The sequence below is a fragment of the Mastigoproctus giganteus genome, chromosome 12, assembly GCF_048544385.1.
Source record: "Mastigoproctus giganteus isolate SK-2022 chromosome 12, ASM4854438v1, whole genome shotgun sequence".
Lineage (NCBI taxonomy): Eukaryota > Metazoa > Arthropoda > Arachnida > Uropygi > Thelyphonidae > Mastigoproctus > Mastigoproctus giganteus.
The window spans coordinates 36,427,472-36,449,972 of record NC_143586.1 but is presented as its reverse complement, the minus strand read 5'-3'; the positions used below and the strand labels follow the sequence as shown (position 1 = coordinate 36,449,972).

General features: G+C 35.4%; 1 protein-coding gene across 1 annotated transcript in view; it reads right to left on the bottom strand.

Moving 5' to 3' along the window:
- Positions 1–1,122: 1,122 nt before the first annotated feature.
- LOC150076884 (eukaryotic initiation factor 4A-III) overlaps positions 1,123–22,501 on the bottom strand; it is a 51,141-nt gene continuing 29,762 nt past the window's right edge. The window contains exons 8-11 of the mRNA XM_090386457.1: positions 14,097–14,212; positions 8,221–8,328; positions 5,037–5,164; positions 1,123–1,216 (exon numbers count right to left, since the gene is read on the bottom strand). Of these exons, the coding sequence (XP_090242583.1) occupies positions 1,200–1,216; positions 5,037–5,164; positions 8,221–8,328; positions 14,097–14,212 (369 nt within the window). The 3' untranslated portion in view covers positions 1,123–1,199. The remainder of the gene's footprint in view (positions 1,217–5,036; positions 5,165–8,220; positions 8,329–14,096; positions 14,213–22,501) is intronic.

Here is a 22,501-nt window from a genome sequence, read left to right as displayed (position 1 = left end):
GTTCACAAAGGCAATGGTAATTATGAGTAATATAAGATAATACTTGCATTGTTTGTAGTCACCTACTGGCCATTATCAAACTTTTTTCTTTTATCTTAAATTTTTAAATTGGTAAAAGAATTTACAGCATCCTGTATAATGTAATAATAATATTACAAGTAAACACCTCATAAGTTTAATTATAATTACAAAATTCCCTTGCTGAACAATTACAGGAACATTGGAATCTTGCTTAATTTGCATATATTATTGTTCTTTGGTCAACAACAAACTTTTTTTTAATGCTTTCTTGTCAAGGCTTCTAATTTCTTTTCCACTGAATGCTAAAAATTGGCATTAATAAATATTAAACTTATTCAATATATAAAATATTATCTCAATGTAAGAAAACCACTTTGTACAGATAGCAGTACAAAACAAAGTGATAATTTCTTTTGTGGGAAATTCTTTTTAACTGCCAGTCAGCTGAAGTTTATAAAACTATGATAAAACTTTTATTCTACTTAAGTATTAAACTCAATTGCAAATTTATTACTCAAGAGAAGGTCACAAAAAATTTAATAAAATGAAGTTTAAATAAACCATAAAATTAACTGTTAACCTTCTTTTGGCATATCTTCTCCATACAACATTAGTTAGTTAGTTATTTGGTTTTTAGGAGCATTAGCAACTAAGGCCATATTGCTCCGGGATATGCGGTGGTCATTCCCTGACCTTTCCACATCCTCCGTATTTGGTGGTGACGGGCTCAAACCCCGGTCTAATCAAGAAGCGTGTGCTATGCACTGCTGCTCCTTCCCACCTGGCTACGGAGGCACCTTACAACATTAGTAGTAATTTTAAGTAGCCAATTATAAAACAAGGAGGTGATAATACCAGAAAAAACTTGGAGGCTCAGTTAAACAGAATAGAGGATGAAGGGAGAGGCTATTGTGGTTTTCTGTTGCACATTTTAATATTTCAGGTGAAAATCTGCTTTTGTGGATAGCAGCTAAATTAGAAAAGTTTGTGATATTTGTTCTAATTCTTGTCAATACAAGAAATTTAATTTTTCTACTATTATATCCACCTAAGATGTGAATGATGATTTTAACTGTTCAAAAGACAAAACTAGTCACACACTTATAATAATAAAAACATTTATTACATACAGTAGGCAACAATACACAGAGAAAATTCCCGGCTCTCCTCATAAAAGTTCAGATGAGATCAGCCACTGTAATGAGAAATGAATAAAGATGGTTAACCAATGTTTAAAAATCAGAATACATTTATCAGAATGTCAACGAATATCTAAAACTAAAAATACTGAAATTTGTTTGGAATATATATTCTTATTTATTTATATATGATGGATAATCTCTAGTACAATGATTACACCCAGTTTTAAAACTGGACCAAAGATATCTTATGTACTTTTCTTTTCTTTTCTTTTTTTTTTTTTTTTTTTTGAAGTATTAACTCAAAGTTGTTGAAGTTTCAAAATTTTTCCAAAATGATGATCCTCACTTTACAAGTTTGAACACATTAAGTAATTGTGAGATAATTTTTCTTGGACTAATGTTATTAGCAGAGTCGCCCAGGGTTCAGTGCTGGAACCACTGTCATTTTCGATATTTATTAATGAAACTGATGAAGGCATATCAGGCTTAATGTCCACATTTACAGATGATACAAAGGTTGGCAGAGTAATTAATCACAGTGAATCAGGGTATGCTACTTCAATAAGATCTAAACAAATTAGGCAGATGGGCTGAGAAATGGCATTGAAGTTTAACATTGACAAATGCAAGGTGCCGCACATGGGTAGTAGTAATCGCAGATTAATGTACCAATGTTGATGGTACTACCTCAGGGTAGTGGAAAATAAAAGACCCTGGTGGGAGGGGAAGGTAATTGTGTAGTCAAATATGATGTTCTCTCAGCAGCATAGACAGATTGCCACGACAGCTCATGGGATGTTGTCAATGATATACAGGAATTTTGCCAGCAGAGATAGGTAGGTGATTAAGGTGATATTAGACCACATCTTGAACACTGCATACAAGGTCTGGAAGCCTCATTTTAGGAAGGACACGGATCTGTTAGAATAGATGTGGAGAAGAGCAAAACAACTTACCAGGAAAGGCAAACAGCAGCATTTGGAGATTAAGCACTTGCGAGGAAATCTGATTGAGGTGTTTAAGGCCCTTGAATGGACAGAGTATGCTCAATGTTGATGGAACCCTTCCTCTTGCACAGATTACACACGAGTTGGCATATATTCAAATCGAGGCAGATAGTTGCAGGTTGGATGTGTGGAAATTTGCCTTCAGTCAGAGGGTGGTTGATTGTTGAAACAAACTCTCATCTGGTATTGTGGAGGCAGGTGGTTTGAATAAATTCAGGGAAGAACTAGATAAAGTGTTAGGGGGAAGTCTTCTTTTTTTTTGCTGTGCTATATATGTGCATTTTCTTGCATGATTTGCCACTTCTATTACTCCTACTACTATTACTACTACTCCTACTACTAATAATGATAATAATACTTTCCACAGTTCTACTTTCACTGCTTTTGGTGCTGCATTATTGTGATTTCAAGACCACAATCTGTACCTGCTGTTAAACTACTCTTTCCGCATTGCTACAAAACTCATCTAGGCATTCTTGTAAGCTATTTTGTGCACAAAGTAGGCTGCATGTTATGGAAAGCAATAACTGGGTGGTCATAACTGAATTTTTGCGGTTAACAGTACAGACGTTGCAGTAATTAACAATTCTGCATCATCAACCCATAACTGTGGTACACTGTCCATTTATAATGTGGAATAAAGGAAAATTGTTAAGTAGGGAATGTATGAACTTTACAATTATACCAGAGACCAACAACCTGAACTTCTGCAACTATTACTTACTCTTTGGATTCAAAAATATAGTATTTTTCAAGAATTTGTTATTTGGTTTTTAGGAGCATTGGCAACTAAGGCCATATTGCTCCGGGGATATGCGGTGGTCATTCCCTGACCATTCCGCATCCTCCATATTTGATGGTCACGCCTTTTTCAAGAATATAAAATTCCCAACAGTACATTACATCAATATGGATTCTCTTCTTTAATAAGTTGATGGAAGAGGAAACTGCATACACATATTTTATACAAGACAACACCACAGTACACACATACATCCCAAATCAATCCAAAATAGAAACACATGTCTTTGGTGAAGGGGTGGCAAGTCATGAGCTGCAACCTCCATAACCTGTACATTTGAAACCATGTAATTTTAATTTGAAGGAAAAAAAAGTGTTAGCAACCCTCATACACTAAGAAAAACTCAAAGAGAACACACTGATAAGGCAAAACATTATGACCATCTACCTAATATGATGTTGGTCCTCCACATGCAGCCAAAATAGCTCGTAGCTGGTGAGGCATGGATGGTACAAGATTTCTAAATGTGTCTTGTGGTATCTGGTACCAACACGTAACCAGCAGATCCTTTATCTCCTGTAAGGTCCGTGGTTGAGAAGCTGCAGATCGGAGTTGCTGTTCCAACACAAACCACAGATGCTCAATGGGATTATTGATGTCTGGGGAATTTGGAGGCCAGAACACAAGGAAGACTTCCAATACCTGGAAGTCTTCCTCATGTTCTGCAAAACAGTCCCGAACAATCCAAGAGATGTGGCATGGCACATTATCCTGCTGAAAGTTGGTACCGCCAGAGGGGAAGACTGTTGCCACGAAAGGGTGTACCTGGTCAGCAATGATGTTTAGGTAGGTGGTAGACATCAGAATGCCTGGACCCAGGGCATCCCAGCAGAACATCGCCCAAAGCATGACACAGCCACCATCACTTCCCCAGGTAAACAATGCACATGGTGCAACAGGAAATGTGATTCATCGGGGCCAGACGATCTTCTTCCAATCACTCAAGGTTCAGTTTCGATGCTTGGGTGGCCATTGTAGGCACTGTCGCCGATGAACAGTGGTTAGAATGGGCATTCAGAGCGGCCTGCGGCTATACAGCCCCATTTTCAGCAGGGTTCAATGTATTATGTGTTGTGACACATTACTCCTGTCACCAGCATTCCAATTACTGGCGAGTTGCGCCACAGTCGCCCTTCCACTGCCACATATCATACGGGAGAACCTTCGCTCACCTCGAGCATCGATGAGCCATAGACATCCAATACCTCGCTGGTGGTTCATAGGTTTCCCATCCTCGGACCATTTTCGGTAGGTACTAACCATGGCTGAGCACCCCACCAGCCGTGCCGTTTCAGATATGCTCTGACCTAGTCATCTGGCCATTACAATTTGGTCTTTGTCAAACTCGCTTAAGTCCACTGCCTTTCCCATCTGAAGAACAAGAGTAACACTGATTAACGAAGCTCAGCATGTGTTTTTTATATCATGTCCCGGCCCAGGCTGTAGTTCACCTGCAGTTGCTTCAATTTGCATAACGACTTGCTGGTCAATGTTTTGGCTCATTGGTGTATATGATAAGAAACTGCTAACATTATAAGAGAACTCCAAGTCAGGAACATTTTAGGAAAGATCATCATTTTAAAAATCTATGTATGAAAACAGCCTTAGTTTCCCAGGTATTGTAATGCTTCTTTTTTTGCCTATCTGCTGGCAAACAAGCCAGCAGATAGGCAGTGTGCACAGTCTTCATACTAAACGAACACTCTTCAATAATGACATCACATTTGACATATAAACATTTACATTACATGAAAATAATTATAAAAGCATTATAAGAACATCGCTTAATTCTATCAAATCATTAATTAAACTTAAGGATTTGATATGTTACCTAGCTAGCAGGGCTTCAACCAGCCTTACAATTAAAAATAGGACAAATCACTACAGTATTCATACAATAAAATACAGTACATAATAGAAAAAATGTTGGCAAACATGCAGTTATTTTACAGTATTAATTAAAATTAATCTTATACTGCACTCATTAGAATGAAAATTAAAAAAAAAAAAAAACACACCATCTCAAAATAGTTTTCAGTATTTGCTGAAATTTACTGCACTCACCATTCATCGGCATTTCATCAATTTGCGTACTGTAGTACTGTTCAATATCTCTGAGGATTCGAATATCATCATTCTTCACAAAGTTAATTGCTACTCCTTTTCTACCAAATCGACCGGACCGACCAATTCTACAAAAGTAATATTCAGAAATTGCTTTAATATGCTTTCTATTGTTTGTACATAGCAATAAACGCAAAACACGCTACATTTTTTCTTTGAATGGCAAGATGTACAGACAAAGTAAGAGAAACAAATATTTCTTCCTGCATCAAGATAATTCTGTTACAAAGATGTGCTTGTTTCTCTTGACTTTCAGAATTCTCCATTACCATTAGTTAACCAATACATATCATCTTCATTTTGAATTCAAAAGTTTTTTTTTATATTAAAATAAATATATATTAATTGTAATTTAACAAATCTCTTAAAATACAACTTAAAAACAAGATGGAATAGAAATTTGTTTCATTAAATGATAAATACAGTGTCCTCCTATAGCACGATAGTTGTGTTCCTAGAAACCCTCATGCAATGTAAAATTGTGCAATATAAATAACAGGCCCTATGGAAAAAATAGGGTTAGGTGCCAACTACCCAAGTTTGAACACACATTTGTAACCAAACACAATAAATAATCGTAATAAGATACTTACGTATTTTAGTACGACTATTACGCAATAAAATACTGCTAATGCTTTTGATGCTATCGTAAGCAAACTTGTTCTTTGTTTGATCTATCCAAACACAGAGAATAAGTAACATGGTCTTCTCTATTAGTGAAGTGTTACTTATTTGAGGTAGTGCAATACATGGTAACTCGTTGTGAAGGATGAGCAAAATATGAGATACAGTTGAAATTATGCCATTTACACTACTATCATAGTTTTATCCTTTAAGAGTTGTCTATGGTGTTTTTACACCTATATTATATAGAAGTCTTTTAGGTGCAACAGTATAAAAAGCGTTCCTGAAATCCAAGTACAGTAAACCCCTGCAAATAGCGGGGGTTACGTTCCTGAGAAATTCCGCAAATACTGAGTTATGGCTCACATAGTAATAAAAGAGTTACGTTCCAAAGTATGAAATATATAAGAAAAATTAGTCTAAAATATTGTCTATGTATGTATTATATGTACCCTTCATAATATGACTATGTACATAGACAGTACATAGTGAAATACAAGCATAAGACCTCGAAATGAAAATATTTATTAGAAATTTCAAATCTTTCAAACCAGCACCTTTGCTATAGCTAAAAACTTATCCCCCCAGTACTACACCAGTTTCGCTAAAGTGTTGATAAAGGTGTTTTGCCTTTTCACGAATGATGAGTGAACTTAATGGAATTTTATTTTGAGTTCGGTCTTCTATCCACAGATTTAAACCCTTTCCATTTTTTCTAATTTAACATCACGAGTTACAGAGCAAATTTTTGAAGCAATTAGCGTGTTTTCACAGACACTACAATGGATTTTTTCTTCCGATTTCTTGATTGATCATACCGTTGACTCATTGATTTTATGTTTTGCCACTGACGAGACACTTTCACCATTAGAAATTGTCTAATAACTCAATTTTACTCGCTAATGTCATTACCTTCTTTGATCTTTTCACAATTCCCTTGTTATTCATAGACACATTTTTGTAGGGGTTAGAAAAGAACTTGTCCACAATAAAGTCACTTTTTAACAGTTAACACACTCGAAAAAGTCTGTTCACTCTAACACTGCAAAATGGTAGATTTTTCACCTTTGTAAGCATATCAATTTATAAGCATTTAAAAGAAAATGACGAAACCCTCCATGACAAGCGCATAACATACTCAACAAGGATTAGCAGGAAATATCCACGCTTGCGATTTTGTCATCCCTTTCCCCCACCCACTGAACACTGTTTTGACCAAGAAAGATGATTTTAGCCACGCTCATGTTTTTTTATGGCGGAAAATGTTCACAGCACTCTAAAATTCACATTTTTTAAGGTTTCATTTTATGTTAAATCAGCAGCCGCGAATAGCGGGGGTTTACTGTATATGATATCAAAATTATTTTTTGCATCCAGTTCCTTTGTTACTGCATCATAGTATCCAATTAAATTGGTCAAACACGATCTCCCCTTAACCAACCCACACTGTGACTGAAGTATAACTGCACTCCTGTTTAAATGGTCCTACATTACTTCTTTAACCAGTGACTCCATTATTTTCCCTAGAACAGAAGTTAAGCCAACAAGTCTGAAATTACTCATATCACCTGAAGTTCGTCCCTTATGAATTGGGGGTACGTTTGCATATCTCCAGTCTGCAGGAACATACCCTGAATACAAAGATGCTCTTACAAATGTAGCTAACGGTTTGCTTACCTTCTCTGCTACCTCTTTTAATATAACTGGATAGATGCAAATCTAACAGGATGTCATTTACATAATTGCGTGTCTTGAAGTAAATGACAACTTTTCATATGTGTAGGACCGTTTCCCCTGGTGGTGGATATTTGAACTAATTTTTTTCTTCTACAAATCGCTTCCCCATACCCTAAATGACATAACCACCGATTTTCACAGCACTAACTCTAACCGTTTTGACACTAGGATCTCCTGAATAGGGGAAACTTATTTTATAACCACCCAATACATCTGTTTAAATCTATAGTTATTAAATGTTGAAAACAAAGTTCACTGTTTAAAAAATTAACTACAACTTGAAACTATTTAAACGCTATATTCTATAATTTGGACTTTTTACCAATCCAGACTACTATTTCTTCCCTCCCGCATTTAGTCTGAATTCAGATTTTATTTGTAAATGTGTTAAATCACAGGTATTACAGCTTCGCTTTCAGTAAATTCAATGCATTAAAAGGTTCTTTTATTTTAAAAATTTATTATTAAAAATGGTTTTTTAAAAAATTATAATTACACTACAGTTTATAAAAAATATCACTAGTATATACTATGTAATCTGAAAAATCAACTAAGGACTGGAACTTGACATGTGACATTTTTCTCCCTCCTTTTACTTATTTCAGAAATTTAAAAATATGGAAATCCTTTTCCTTAGAAATAAGGAAAATGATTATCTAGCCATACTCCATATGTGCAATGAAGATTAAAAAAAATAATAATAAAATAAAATATTATAGAGAAAAAAAAAACTTAATAGCCATAAATAAAAAAGTTTACTCACCTATGAATATAAAGTTCTCTGTTATTTGGAAGGTCATAGTTGATAACTAAGGAAACCTGCTGGACATCGATACCCCTTGCCCAAACATCAGTGGTTATCAGTACCCGACTGAAAAAATTATAAATTAATGATATTGTTAAAAAAAAAAACATTTAGTTTACATAATGTCATTAAATTTGTATCTTATTTTTATTTTATATTTTCAAAAAACTAACTAGGGCCATAAAGCATATATTTCTACCTTAGCACACAAAATACATGAAAGAGTTGATTCTAACAATACAATGTCTCCAAACATTTCAGGAAGGAACTGCACCCCCCTTTTCATCATTTCATCATTATTCTATGGTACACCACCATACCAAATTTTTATCCCACATCATCACAAACTGCACCATGTTTTCTACGTGTTCTGCTAATTTTGCCGAGCAGTGCAGGTGGCTAGAACAGAATGAGCATGTGTTCCAGATTTAACCTGCCTGATTGTGAGAAGCACACTGATCCATAATCGGATTTTACTCTTTGGCTAGCCATATGCCTTTCAAAATATGTGATAACTTATTGGTTCATCTAGGCATACTGGCTCTGTAATCAGAAAGGAGATATTTGCCTGTTTAAGCATTAAAGCTTTTCATATTTTCCAATGAAAAGTAGCTTTAACTTTTCTGTTCCACTTTCACTGCAAGCCAACAACACCATACCATATTGTTTCTGGAACTGCTATAGGCATATGTTTTAGTACTTGAGCTCTATCATGCATGCTTACTTCATCAACCTTTTCTTTATCAATGGACCTAAAACTGGATCTGTCAGTAAAAGAAATGGCTGATCAAGCTGTTTGCTCTTGCTTCACTAAACCCATCATAATTTTTATCTTCAGTGTCTATGCTTTGTTCTTCACATTCATGGGCATACAGTAGTATCACTTGCTTTTTGCTGGTTTTTCAGCCTTGTAGCATGTGGGCAGTTGGGAATGTTGAATTATTTCTCTATTTCATTTTTGCTTTCTCATTCTTGTCCAATACAGCCAAATCTCAACTAATCTAATATTAACACTTCACTGTTTAAAATTTTCACTCTTCTTTCATCAACACAGAAAAAGTCAACAAATAAAAACTACACGAGTGAAGTCATACAATTCTACCATGCTCTAGGATGTGCAGAAAAGGCAACTGTTTATGGGAAACAAAACTACATTGCATTTTAGAGCAAAGCCTCAAGTTGTGTGGTTGTTGTTGTTATTTGGTTTTTAGGAGCATTAGCAACTAAGGCTATATTGCGCCGGAATATGCGGTGGTCATTCCCTGACCTTTCTGCATCCTCTGTAATTGTAGGTGATGGGCTCGAACCCCGGTCTAATCAAGAAGTGTGTGCTACGCACTGCTGCTCCTTCCCACCTGGCTACGGAGGCGCCAAGTTGTGTGGCACCTCCGCAGCCAGGTGGGAAGGAGGCGCCAAGTTGTGTGGAGTTTCATTTTCACTACTACTACTACCATGCAACTGGAGGCTTTTGCCCTAAAATGCAACACAATTCAAATTACTATACACCATCAGGCATCTCCCATATTGTGGAGTTATACAGTCAGTCCTTGTATAGCACGATAGTTGTGTTCCTAGAAACCCTCGTGCAATGCAAAATCATGCAATATAAACAACAGGCCCTATGGGAAAAATAGGGTTAGGTGCCGACCACCCAAGATTGAACACACATTGGTAACTAAAACATTACCAAACACAATAAATAATCGTAATAAAATACTTATGTATTTTATAACGATTAAAGTACGTAATAAAAAATAATATTATAATTTTTTATAATATTTATTTTTATTATTATTTATATTTTATTATAATATAATAAATAATAAAAAATACGTATTTTTTACGAATAAAATACTTACGTATTTTATTACGAAATAAAATATTGCTAATGCTTTTGCTTCTATCGTAAGCAAACTTGTTTTTTGTTTGATTTTCTATCCAAACAGATGACAGCCGTTCCATCTCTTCCAATTCTTTGTGTCTTAATCTAATGGTTTTTAATTACACTTTGAGTTGTTCCTGCTATGAAAGTTGTTTTTATTTTCTCTGCATTCTTTGTAATTCTCGGCGTTGCCTCATTTAGGTCTGTAGCACGTGCAATATCACATGGTCTTTCATTTCGCTCAAACCGTTTCACAATTTCATATTTTTTCTCTATAGACAGAGGCGGACTGGTCATAAGCCTTGCCAGGGAAACCCCGGTGGACCGGAGTGATTTTAGCCATAAACCATAGTATGAGGCCACTATAAATTTTCCCGGGGTAAGAATTTTTTACCCAGTCCGCTTCTGTTTATTGATATCGCTTTCCTTTTTCTCTCTGAATCTGCAGTGGCTTCACCAGGACGCTTCCTTTTCACACCTTTTAAGTATTTTACTAATTTTTAGGGAATAAAGCACAATTACAAAACAAGGAGGCAGGCTTGATACACATAAACAATGCTGCGCATGTGTAGCAACTGAATAAACAACACCGTAAAGGCAGAGATAAACTATTAACACCTCACATTTTACTAAAGCACATTTCTGGGGGTTACTACCATAAAACAATAAAAACAATTTCCAGTTGCATTTCTGCTAGTGGAATCTGTTATAAACTGGTAGTAAACTCCATCTAATTGCATTTGTGATTACACCGATAGCTGGAATTGTGTGGGTTTTTACGTTATTATGGTGAAATGTGTTTCCCCTTCACTGATATAAAAAACATAAATACATTTTCAGAATCTTCTCTTCATTCCTATTGTGTTGCGTTCAGTTGGGGTGATTCTGCCATTTCTTGTAAAAATGGTTCGACTGCCATTTCTTATAAACAACAAACGCGAATCGTGCATAAGCGAATTCGGTTCTTGTTATATAAGATATCATTCCCCTATTTATAAATCGTGTATGATCGAATTCGTGTAGTGTAAACACGTGTTATACGAGGACTGACTGTACTTCGCAACTGCCTTGCCATCACTGCAATACCAGGGTACCTGCCCACCCACCGAAGAGAAGTCAATCAGCTCTGAAACGTGCCATCTGGGTGGTGGCATCCACTGAGAATAAATGACAATAGATTTCTCCTATGATGAAGAGTTACTTATTCAAGGTATTGCAATATCATGGCAACTCATGAACGTATTCACAACATGAGATATACATAATGATGCCAATTTTATAACTATTTAGTAGTTAGCTGCAAGCAGATCTGATGCACTTGCACTAACTTGTAAAGGAAACAAAACTATTTTGAAATAACCATAATAAAAAACACAAAATCCCACTCACATGGGTGGGGAAATTAAAGTACAGGCACTCCCCGACTTACGGAAATTCAACTTTTTGCTGGCCAGTACAAACTTAAAAAAAAAAATCGTGGAAACGTATTTTGCATCCCGGAGGAATAAATGGAGGTATTGTGAAAATATCATAATGTGAAACCTAATAACACTGGGGTTTTTTTTTTTTTTTTTTTGGTAATTCGTTTCAAAGACCTTGGTAGTTAAAACTTTTGCTATATAACTAAGCTATTTATCTCTAAAAGGTCATTTTTATAATGGAAATTATGCTACACTTACACTTTCATCATTATAGTATGTTCCGTTATAAGAATTAATTTTGAATGCCTTTGTGATATTTTCCAAAACACATTTCTGGAGGTCACTACCATAAAACAATTTTCACTTTCTGGTTTATTGGACTTTTCTGTTAGTGCATCTAATTATAAACGGATAGTAAACTCAATCTTATTGCATTTGCAAATCCCAATTGCTGGAATTGTGTGGATTTTTATGTTATTATGCTGAAATGTGTTCCTCTTCACTAAAATCTTCAATCACATAAAAAACATAAATAAATTTTCAGAATCTTCTCTTCATTCCTATTTACTTATTACAATGATGAAGGGAAAGCGACCAATGGAAAGTGCAAGTGCTGGCAGTGCTAGGAAATGAAACGAAAGAAACTGATTTAGAACTGAAGATGATTAATTAAGAATAAATTTGTCATCTATTGCACGGAATTAGGTCTCGCTGCTTCAACAGTGATTACTATTTTAAGGGACAGTGTGTGCATAAAAGAACATGTTAAAGGAACAACGTATTTCACACAGGGCCAGTCCGTCCCAACAGTGATCAGAAAATAGCGTTCAGGTGCCATATCGAAGGTGGAAAAGCTATTAATATATGGGTGGAAAATCAGATTCAAAAGCAAGTGGTCCTGAATCTAATGGCCATTCAAACAAGAAGTATTTATGAAGATAACAATAAGTACGGCAAACCCCAAGCCAAGTTTGTGGCATGCAACGGGTGGTTCAATAGATTCAAGCATCATGCTGGTATGCAGTGAAGTCACCAGTGCCGATTCTGCAGCTGCAGAGAAATTTTGTGATGTTTTGGAAAAAACCCCTTTTAAATCTCCACAGCCCTCAACGTCTGCAGCAGCATGCTTCTCAGCTGGAGAGTTAATTCTGGCAATGATGCTCGAAAGTTAAAACTTGCTGACGTTATGCTGTCTCCTTGTCTCCTCTCTCTTTTTATAATTTTGGAATTTTCCCTGCGCATGAGATAAAAAAAATTTGAATAATTCTATTTACATGTTCATCGAACATTTCTTTTTTTGCTTCTATCAAATTCAGCGTGCATAGTTGCGAGCGCGGAATTTCCCTAAATGCTTATTTAGGGAAATTCCGACTTACGTGGTGTTCTGCAGAACACAACCCTTATGTTAATCGGGGAGTGGCTGTACTGTTGCCATCTGATGCCAAATTAAAGTTTTCCTGCAAACACATGTTAAAAATAAAATATCATATTCGTATCTGCAACATATCACTCCCTCTTATACATTCATTATAACAGAATAAACAAGCAAATAAGAAGTTTCTTTGAATGATTATTCCAAGCACGAGAACTCTGGATTTAATTTCATGTAAATATTTCGGGAAGAGTGTCATTACAAAATAAATAAATACAAACAAACTGTTTATACTCTATGCAGCCTGGGACAGAAGAGTTTACAACTTTACTAACAATTTTACCGAAGATGATATGACTGAGTGACCACTTTATTAGGTATGCCTTCTTATGTGCACTACAAATACATTTCTCACATTAGTGTGATGTGAGAAATGCTTGTATTGTTGACATCTGGCAGGATGGGTCCATGGACTTGTGCTGTTTTCATCACATTCTGGTCCTTCCATCAGCGTGAAAGAGCAAGAACCACAAATTCATCAGCCCATACATTTTTCAAATCCTTCACTTGTAACCATACCTTCTTGTCTTTTGCTGACAGAAGTTTAGTCATTGGCTGCAATACCTAGTTTTACCACTGTTTACTAGGTTGTTATTTGAGTAACTGTAACCTTATTGTTATCCTGCACAAATTTTGTCAGCTTCTGTTGGCCTCTCATATCGCTGAACTGTTTCCAACCACAATGAGGCTGAATCCTATTGGCGAGATGTTGTTTATTGGACCAATCTGGATACAACTAAAGCATTTTTGTAAGCGAAAACTCCAACAGGGTGGCACTTTGAGATGCGCATACTGGCATATCTAGCACCGACTACCACGACAACATTCACAGTCACTTAGATTTTTCAACTTTCTCATCCTTTCACTGAACGGGACACATACAGCATCCTTATGTATCTTACCACCTGCTTTTATATTACACAGTATATGTGATGCTATTACTGGAAGACCATTAAATTTCATGAAAGAATAGGCTTACCTAATAAAGTGGCCAATTACGTAGAACACAACTAACATGGCCATAAACTTTTTACTGCATGTACAGTTCAATCTTGCCACGTGCACTAAAATGAAGAACTGCTAAAAACAATTATCCTACCTTTGTCCTGATCTAAATTCTTTCATTATCGCATCTCTCTCCTTTTGAGGCATATCACCATGCATTGATGATACAGTGAAGTTTGCTTCCTTCATTTTTTCTGTTAACCAATCAACCTAAATAATTAAACAGAACTCACAAACAAATCTTATATGACAAAAAACTTAGCACTGTACTCAGATTTCATTGATTTTTCAATTAACATTGTGCTTCATATTACATGAAAGTAAGAAAATTTTAGTTTGAAAATTCAAGTATGCAAGTAAATGCACCACCTCTTCCCCTATGTAAATTAGATTAAAAAGCTCACTTATACTATAAGTTAGTAAAAAATCTATATTCTTTACATAAAAAAATGCAATATTTATTTTACGTTACTGAATTCTACTTTGCTATAACTTCTGAAATAAAAGAGTTACAAAAGCAGTATTGTCATTGGTGAAGCATACAATTTCCATAATACTGTTTTTAGGTGGAGAATGCATAAATCACAGTAAGACACAAAATGTGCTGGTCTGTCAGAACAAAACCATGGAGCCTGCATTCAAAAGAAATTGAGAACTCTCACAAAAACTTCAGGATCAATGGTTCAGTCGAGAATGAGAAGAAATATGGAAGATCTTCAACATTACTAACAGAAGAAAATGTAGCTGTTGTGGCCCAAGCAGATCCAAGAAAATCCACATGACAAACTGCAAGACCAACTGGAATGATAAACATTATATAATCCACACTATACTGCAAGAGGAACCCACTATGTCCACAAACTGTTTGTGGGTGGGTGACTGGCAGGTGCACAGAATTTGCTAAAAACATTTTATCGTGAAAAGAGGTTTACCCTTCTGTTCGGCAACATTCTTTGGTCAGAAGGAGCAGTGTTCTATGTTGAAGACTATTCATCAATCACCACAACTCACATTATTGGGCAATTACAATCCAGGAACAATGATGAAAAAAAAGTAAACCATGGAAAACATTATTGTTTGGTATGACTGTAACACTTTGTTGGCCTGTATCTGTTACAGAATGCCATGGATGGTAGTTGCAAATGTGAAAGAGAAAACTGCAGCACAAAACTCATTATATCCACGAACTGTTTGTAAGTGACTGACAGATGCACGGAATTTACCAAAGACATTTTATCATGAAAAGGGATTACCCTTCTGTTCGGCAACGTTCTTTGGTCAGAAGAAACAGTGTTCTATGTTGAAGACCATTCATTAATCACTGCAACTCAAATTATTGGGCAAATTACAATCGAGGAATGACAATGAAGGGAAAAAAACCAACTGTTCAATGTCCAACTGTTCAATGTCCTGTTGTTACTGGCTTCCTCTATATTGAATTAGTTTAAGGCCTTGCCTAGATGCAATTTATTTCTACTTTATGCTTCAAGAAACTTAATTAACTAGCCAAAAATTACATCAGCGTACACGTTTATATATTTAATTATATATATATACTGCTTAATCTTTCATGTCTTTCATGCATGTAGAGTTTCAGCCAAATCCATCCTTTCTTTCTAGGTGAGGCAATTTCAATGACATGCAATGCATTTGAAATTTTCTGAGAAAATATGATCTGCATGACACTTGTGTAAATGTAATATTTTCATGACATTTACATTATTAATAATATTTGTACAAATATGTAATATTCATTAAATTTTTACAATACAGTAAAATGTAGGTTACCGGGACTCGATTATCTGTAGGGTCAGATTAACTGTGGTTCTTTATATGTATGTAGTTTTATTTTTAACAATTAAAGAATGTTTTTTTATCTGTGCGAGTGGATTCATAAAGTACATACAGGAAATCACGTTGGATGTTTTTACACCCACAGATGCAAAGTCAAGTGTCTTGAAACACTTGCTGCATTTCTAATGCCAAATAACATACAAATGTAACCTATTAGCATGTCTACTAAACATCGTGAAAGCTTGTTCCTGTGCTTGCCGTGTGTTGTACATAATATTTATCTTGCATTTCAACCCCTAAAAATGTCAAATAAACAAACACGAGTTGTTTTAACAGTGGAAAAGAAACTGGAAATTATTAAAAGACATGAAAGAAAATGGTGAAAGTGTTTCAAAGCTTGCAAATGAATTTCGAACTGGCCAGCAAACTGTACAAGACATCATTAAAAACCAGCCCAATATAGATAAGTTTGTTGCTAAATGTGACACATTTGCTTGCACTTCAACAAAGAAAATCACTCAAAGGTGCTACAAATGAACAACTTGAAAGTGTAATGATAAAGTGGTTTTTACAACAAAGAGCTGAAGGAACTCCAATATTTGGATAATCAAATACTTAATATTTGATTTTAAGTAAGGCAAAATATTTTTTGACAAATTAGAAATGTCTGGAACACCTATATTTTCATCTGGTTGGTTGAAACGATTTAAAGACAGGCATAGTATAAGAGAGTTAGAGATATAGAGGGAAAAGTTTAGTGCAGATAACATGAGAGCAACTTTATTCTGTGATGAATGAGCTATGGTTATTAAAGAAAAAGTTCCATCGCAAATTTAGAAAGCAGACAAGATGTGACTTTATTGGCAAGCAATGCCCAATCGCAAATTGGCATCTGTACAAGAAAGAAATGCACTTTTATGCTGTGCAAACACATCAGCGATGACAAATTAAAACTAACTGTAGTGGAAAAATCAAAATCTACTAGAAGTTTAAAGGATACAACTAATATTCCAACAGATTATTATAATCACCGATCTGCATGGATGACAAGGGATATATTCGAAAAGTGGTGGATAGATAAATTCGTTCCTCACGTTAAAAAATTTATCTTATAAAGGTCTTCCCCACAAAGCAATTTTGTTATTAGATAATGCTCCACCCCATCCTCTATTGGAAAAACTATCTGCAGAAAATAGTGATATTGTCCATTTATCTTCTATGGACCTATTGAGAGCATGAAACAATTGTACAGAAAGACCTTGATGATGGACTCTATCATGGAAGAGAAGAATCCTCTTTTATTTTGGAAGTCACTAACAATTAAAGATGCTAACTATAACATTTCTGCTGCATGGTGGAAGTTAAAAAGCTGCAGAGACATTACTTAAATTCGTAGAAGGTCAAGATGATGTAGATTATATTGAAATTTTACAAATTTGTGGCCACATAAGAAAAATAAAAGAAACAAATAATGTTAAAAAAAAAAAAAAAAAAAAATCAGACTTTCTATCAAAATGAATAAAATATTATTGCCGGTGTTATTATATGTGTAATATCTTATGTTTTTATGTGTTTTGGAAGTTATTTAAACAAATAAAAATGTAATTTGGATGGATTTACTGTGTTTTTCAATTATCTGGGCTCTAGCGTCCCCGAATTATCATGAATAATCGATGTTTTACTGTACATTTCCAATGCAGTGCTGTGGTACTAACCATTGAGCTGCAACATAGCTTAATTACATAAAAAAAAATCAACTTAGGGCTATACAAGATTCCCTGCATATAAAAAAACAATGCAATACTTGCCTAGTTTACATTATAAACACAAGGTAGATATATCTGCCAATCATTCCAACAACCCTAGCCAGAAAAATGTGCAGTTACATTTCATCCATTGCCATACTTCTGGATTTTAAGGTTATTATTATATTTCATGTGTATTTTGACTTTTCATTATATAATATATTGTACATACATTTGTGCAAAATTATTTAGTAAACATTCACCTTATGGAAGTTGCTTTAAGATATAAAATATCTTAAAGCAATTTCCATAAGGCTCATATCAAATTGTTATATTATCTCCATTGTCATAGGAATCAAAATTTCTCCTCTGTGAATATTAATTATATACAATCTGATTTCTAAATAAATGGGAATGGGATTAACAGCCTGGTCTTCAAATCTAGATTGTAAACCAAGAAATGAACAAATTAACGATTTTAGAGATGAAATATCAAAAAGAAGACAGACAGCTTCGATATATCATATCTGTAAACTGTGTGTGACTTGCACATCAATATAGTGACTTAAACGCTTCACATGAATTTGGAAAGATCTATGTTAAAGTCCCACTTTAGACTGGAGAAATTTTTGATGGTCTTTTCACTGTGGTATGAGTTGGTAAATCTCAAGCAGCAGTACAGGTACCCCTCCCAAATTATTCTGGAGTTCTCCACAAAAAAAAAAAAAAAACACACACAGGTAAATCAGTCCTGAACACACGACTACACACCTCTACAAGGAAGTATGGAATGCAAAGGGAAACAACAAATATAACTTTCCTTAGGATTATAGATCTGTCTTATCACCATTATCATATGTATTCTATCATAAAGTTGTGTGTATTTTAATCATCAAATTGTACGTATTCTGGTTGGTTTGCTATTTACAGGATAAAAAAAACACAAGCAACCTGCTTGAAAATAATTAATGCGACCATGGCGTGTGGAGGGGGGGGGAGTAACCAGGACTTTGTGAAAGAACAGTGACCATAGCCATGGGACAAGTGTGCAGATAGGTTGCCAGGACAGCTAATGGAGTTTTGTCAATGATATATAGAAACTTTCTTAATAGGGATAAGAAGGTGATTATCCCTTTGTACAAGGCCATGGTTAGGCTGCATCTTGAGAATTGTATACAGGTCTGCAGGCCTTACTTTAAGAAGGATGTAGCTCTGCTGGAACAGGTGCAGAGAAGAGCAACTGGATTGGTGAGGGGGAACAAAAGGGTGCCCTTACCTAGAAAGGCTTCAGTTCTGGAAATTGCAGCATCCGGACACTCAATCAGATTTCAGGGAGATCTGATTGAGGTGTTTAAAGCCTTGAATGGATTGAGTAAGCTGAATGTTAACGGTATTCTTCATTTGCTGAGATTACACACACACACACATAAGGGGGCATGTGTATAATCTCATGCCCCCCTCATAGGCTTCCATCTGTTGTTGTGGAAGTAGGTGGTTTGAATAAATTCTTGGAGGGAATGGATGGATGAAGTGAATTTTTATGTTTTGGCTGATGCTATATAAAACTTGGTTCCCCCCAGATTATAGTAAATCTTGGGGGAAGGGGGAGAAACAAAATAGTCCTCTCAATTTCTACGCAATCCCCCACTCCTTGCATGAAACCAATACATTGAAGCCTTTGCAAAGAAAATCTAATTGTCGAGCACCCATATCCAAGCATGACATGGATGATTTTGCAGACTCTAATTGGCAAAGTGTTCAGCTCTGCCTGATGATGTGAATAAATGCAGCTCTCCCAAGTGTTGTTCATTATTCATATCAACACATCTGAATTGGAATGCAGTGTAACAAACATGAACTTGTTTCATTCATGTGTTTCCTGAACATGGCAATAAGCTTCTGATGAATTTATGTTGGTGTGTTGTAAATCATACTTCTCGCCTCTATTTTTGTCAAATTTTCCAGTCTTTCTGCCATTTTGGTTTCGACCTTGTGTGGATGCATAGACCTAGCATTCTCTTCTTGCTGAATAAGTAATAATAATGACAATAATAATATGTAATCATATACCCCTCAATGACTGCGAGTAAAATATTACTACTCATAAACATACACTCATGAGCCAAAACATCATGATCACCTACATGATAGCATGCTGGGCTACCTTTTGGCGCGATAACTGCTTGCACCCGGCATGGCATCAACTCCATGAAACTGTGGAGGGTGTCTTCAAGTATCCTGAAGCAGCTGGATAGAAAGATATTCAGCAACAGAGTGAGGTACTGGAGAGTGCTGCGTTCCACGGCATCCCACAAATGTTCGATGTGATTGATGTCACGGGAATTTGGTCACCAAGGGAGTGCATGCAATGCTTGAACACAATCCTTGACCCATTCCTGCACAATAATGCAGGCTTTGTGACATAGGGTGTAGTTTTGTTGAAAGAGTCAGTGGCACCTAGATACACAGTCTCAATGTACGGCAAAACTTGGTTGAAAACATTTCTGAGGTAGGATCTGGGAGTGAGGGTGTGTTCAATGGGGATGAGGGGGAACCACCCAAAAAATCCATGATACCACTGCTGCTAGCCATGAAAACACTCCCAAACTATGATACCACTGCTGCTAGCCTGTTTTCATCCAATTGCGCAGTCTGGTTGCAGCTATTCACCTGCTCACCACTGGATATGCACCCATCCACCAGCATGATGAAGTTGAAACTTTGACTCATATGACCAAGTGACTCTTTTCCAGTCAATCAATATCCAAGAATGGTGCTCCCATACCCACTGGAAGAGGTGTTAATGCTGGTCAGTCAACAGGAACACATTAACAGATTGCCTGCTCTGTAAGCCTATTCACAAGAGCATCCTCTAGATGGTTTTGGAAACGTTTCTCTATGCACCCTGGTTGTAATCTACCATTAACATGAGCTGTCTGTTGTCAATGACAGCATGCCAACTGATGTTCACTTCGACTGTTAAACTGTTTACCAGTGGTGGTCTTCCCGTCCCACCACACCTTCACTATGGCAGCCATCGAACAGCCGACAATGTTTGCAGTTGTTGAGATACTGGCCTACTTTCCTGGCACTGCAAATCATTCCCCATTTCATTACCCGCGTCATCCCTATATATGCTGCGCTGGTCAGTGACCTTACCCCTGGGTGCTGTAAGATGCATCCACTCATGGAGATGGGAGGTCATAATGTTTTGCCTCATGAGTGTATGTAATATATCCTTGTCAATTTGACACTGCATTATTTAAAATGCGATATAATTCAAAGTTGCTCCCATTCACCAATTAAAAATATAGTTTTATATGCATTTTTGTACAAATAATTCAAAATTTGAAGTTTGAACTGAGTATCAGAACTTGTGAATAGTTTGTTTAATTTGCAAAGACTGCTGAAAACCAAATACAATCAAATATTATTATAACAAACTTGAATGAACTATAGTAAAAGAAATTTTACATCATTATATGTCAGCTTTCAATTTTTACATTTCTATCCACTTTCCCAAGAAATGTATATAAAATCACAGGGAATTCATATACTTCTTACTCACACTAGAGGACAGCATATAATCCATTTGTTTACACAAATCCTGAAATCAAAATCTGCTTATCACTAACAATAAAAAAACATGATTTCCCAATGCAGTTGGTACATGCCTTCCTTTAAGTCACTGTATATACTCAACATGAGAAAGAATAACAATGAATGTGCTTCAGGGAAAAAATGTTTGCAATGGAGGATAAAAAAAAATATATAATAATAAAAATAAGCACTGTGAAATCTTTTTTCAATTTTCTGTACATAAATCATTCAGTTCAGTTTTTGCCATCACAACAGTCATGCAGTTTGATGTCTATGAGCTGTTGCATTATGGCCACAGAAGCTGATGAGCCAACAACTAACAAACAAACAACTATGAGCTGTGCATTAAAACAAGGGGGTATGGGATTTATTACGTATAATTATGCATGTCTACTAAACATAAGCATATCCATGTTTTGGGATATTATTTGCTGTTTAATACTTGTGATCCATGATAAAAGGTGACATTCTCTCTTTTTGCACTGTCACTTATTCAGTGAAATTTTGTCACTTAATGCAGACTGCTCTTGGATGAACTGGTAACCTGTTTGACTTATGTAAAAGAGAGTAAAGAGAGATAGAAAATACCCAGTGTGTGGGTACAGCTGGAAAAAATGTACATTTGATTACACTTGTGAAATTTTGCCTCAGTTGTGTGGAATTCAATTTTTTTTTTATGCACATAAATAAAGTTGCTATTTATGAAATAACTTAATTTATGTGTTATTTAAGTTGCTACTTATATAGCACTTCATAGTGCTTTCCTCTATTTTCAGTACTATTTTGCTAAGAAATAGTTAAAAGGATGACAGATAAAAACTTGTCCCACACTGCCAAGTTTGAACTGGAAAATTTAACAAAAAATGTCCTGCAAAAATTGATGTGTACTTTTTGGTGGTTAATTCATTATTTTAGTATAGGCATTCCCTGCTAAGCACTCTTAATTGGTCCCATAAAAACACAGTGCATAGTAAATCTGCTTTCAGTGGAGAGTTTTATCCATAGAATATAATGTAAATAATTTCAGATGGTTGATTCTAAGGCACTTCCGAAATAACTATATTAAATGTAACAGAAACATTTAAAGCTTTTAATACAAACTTTAAATACATAAATTATGCAATAAAATATGAATACTTTATATGTTCAATAAAATGTAAAAAAGCTTACCTTAAAATTATGGAACTTCATATACATAAATAAATTTACAATAACAACTTACTACACTGCTTACTTTCAAATCACTTAAAACCACTAAATATCAAGTAAATCTACTGCAGATGAATTGAAACACTGAACTGAATAGCACTTAAAAAAAAAAAGAAAAAAAAAAAAAAAAAAAGGACAATTTGGACAATAG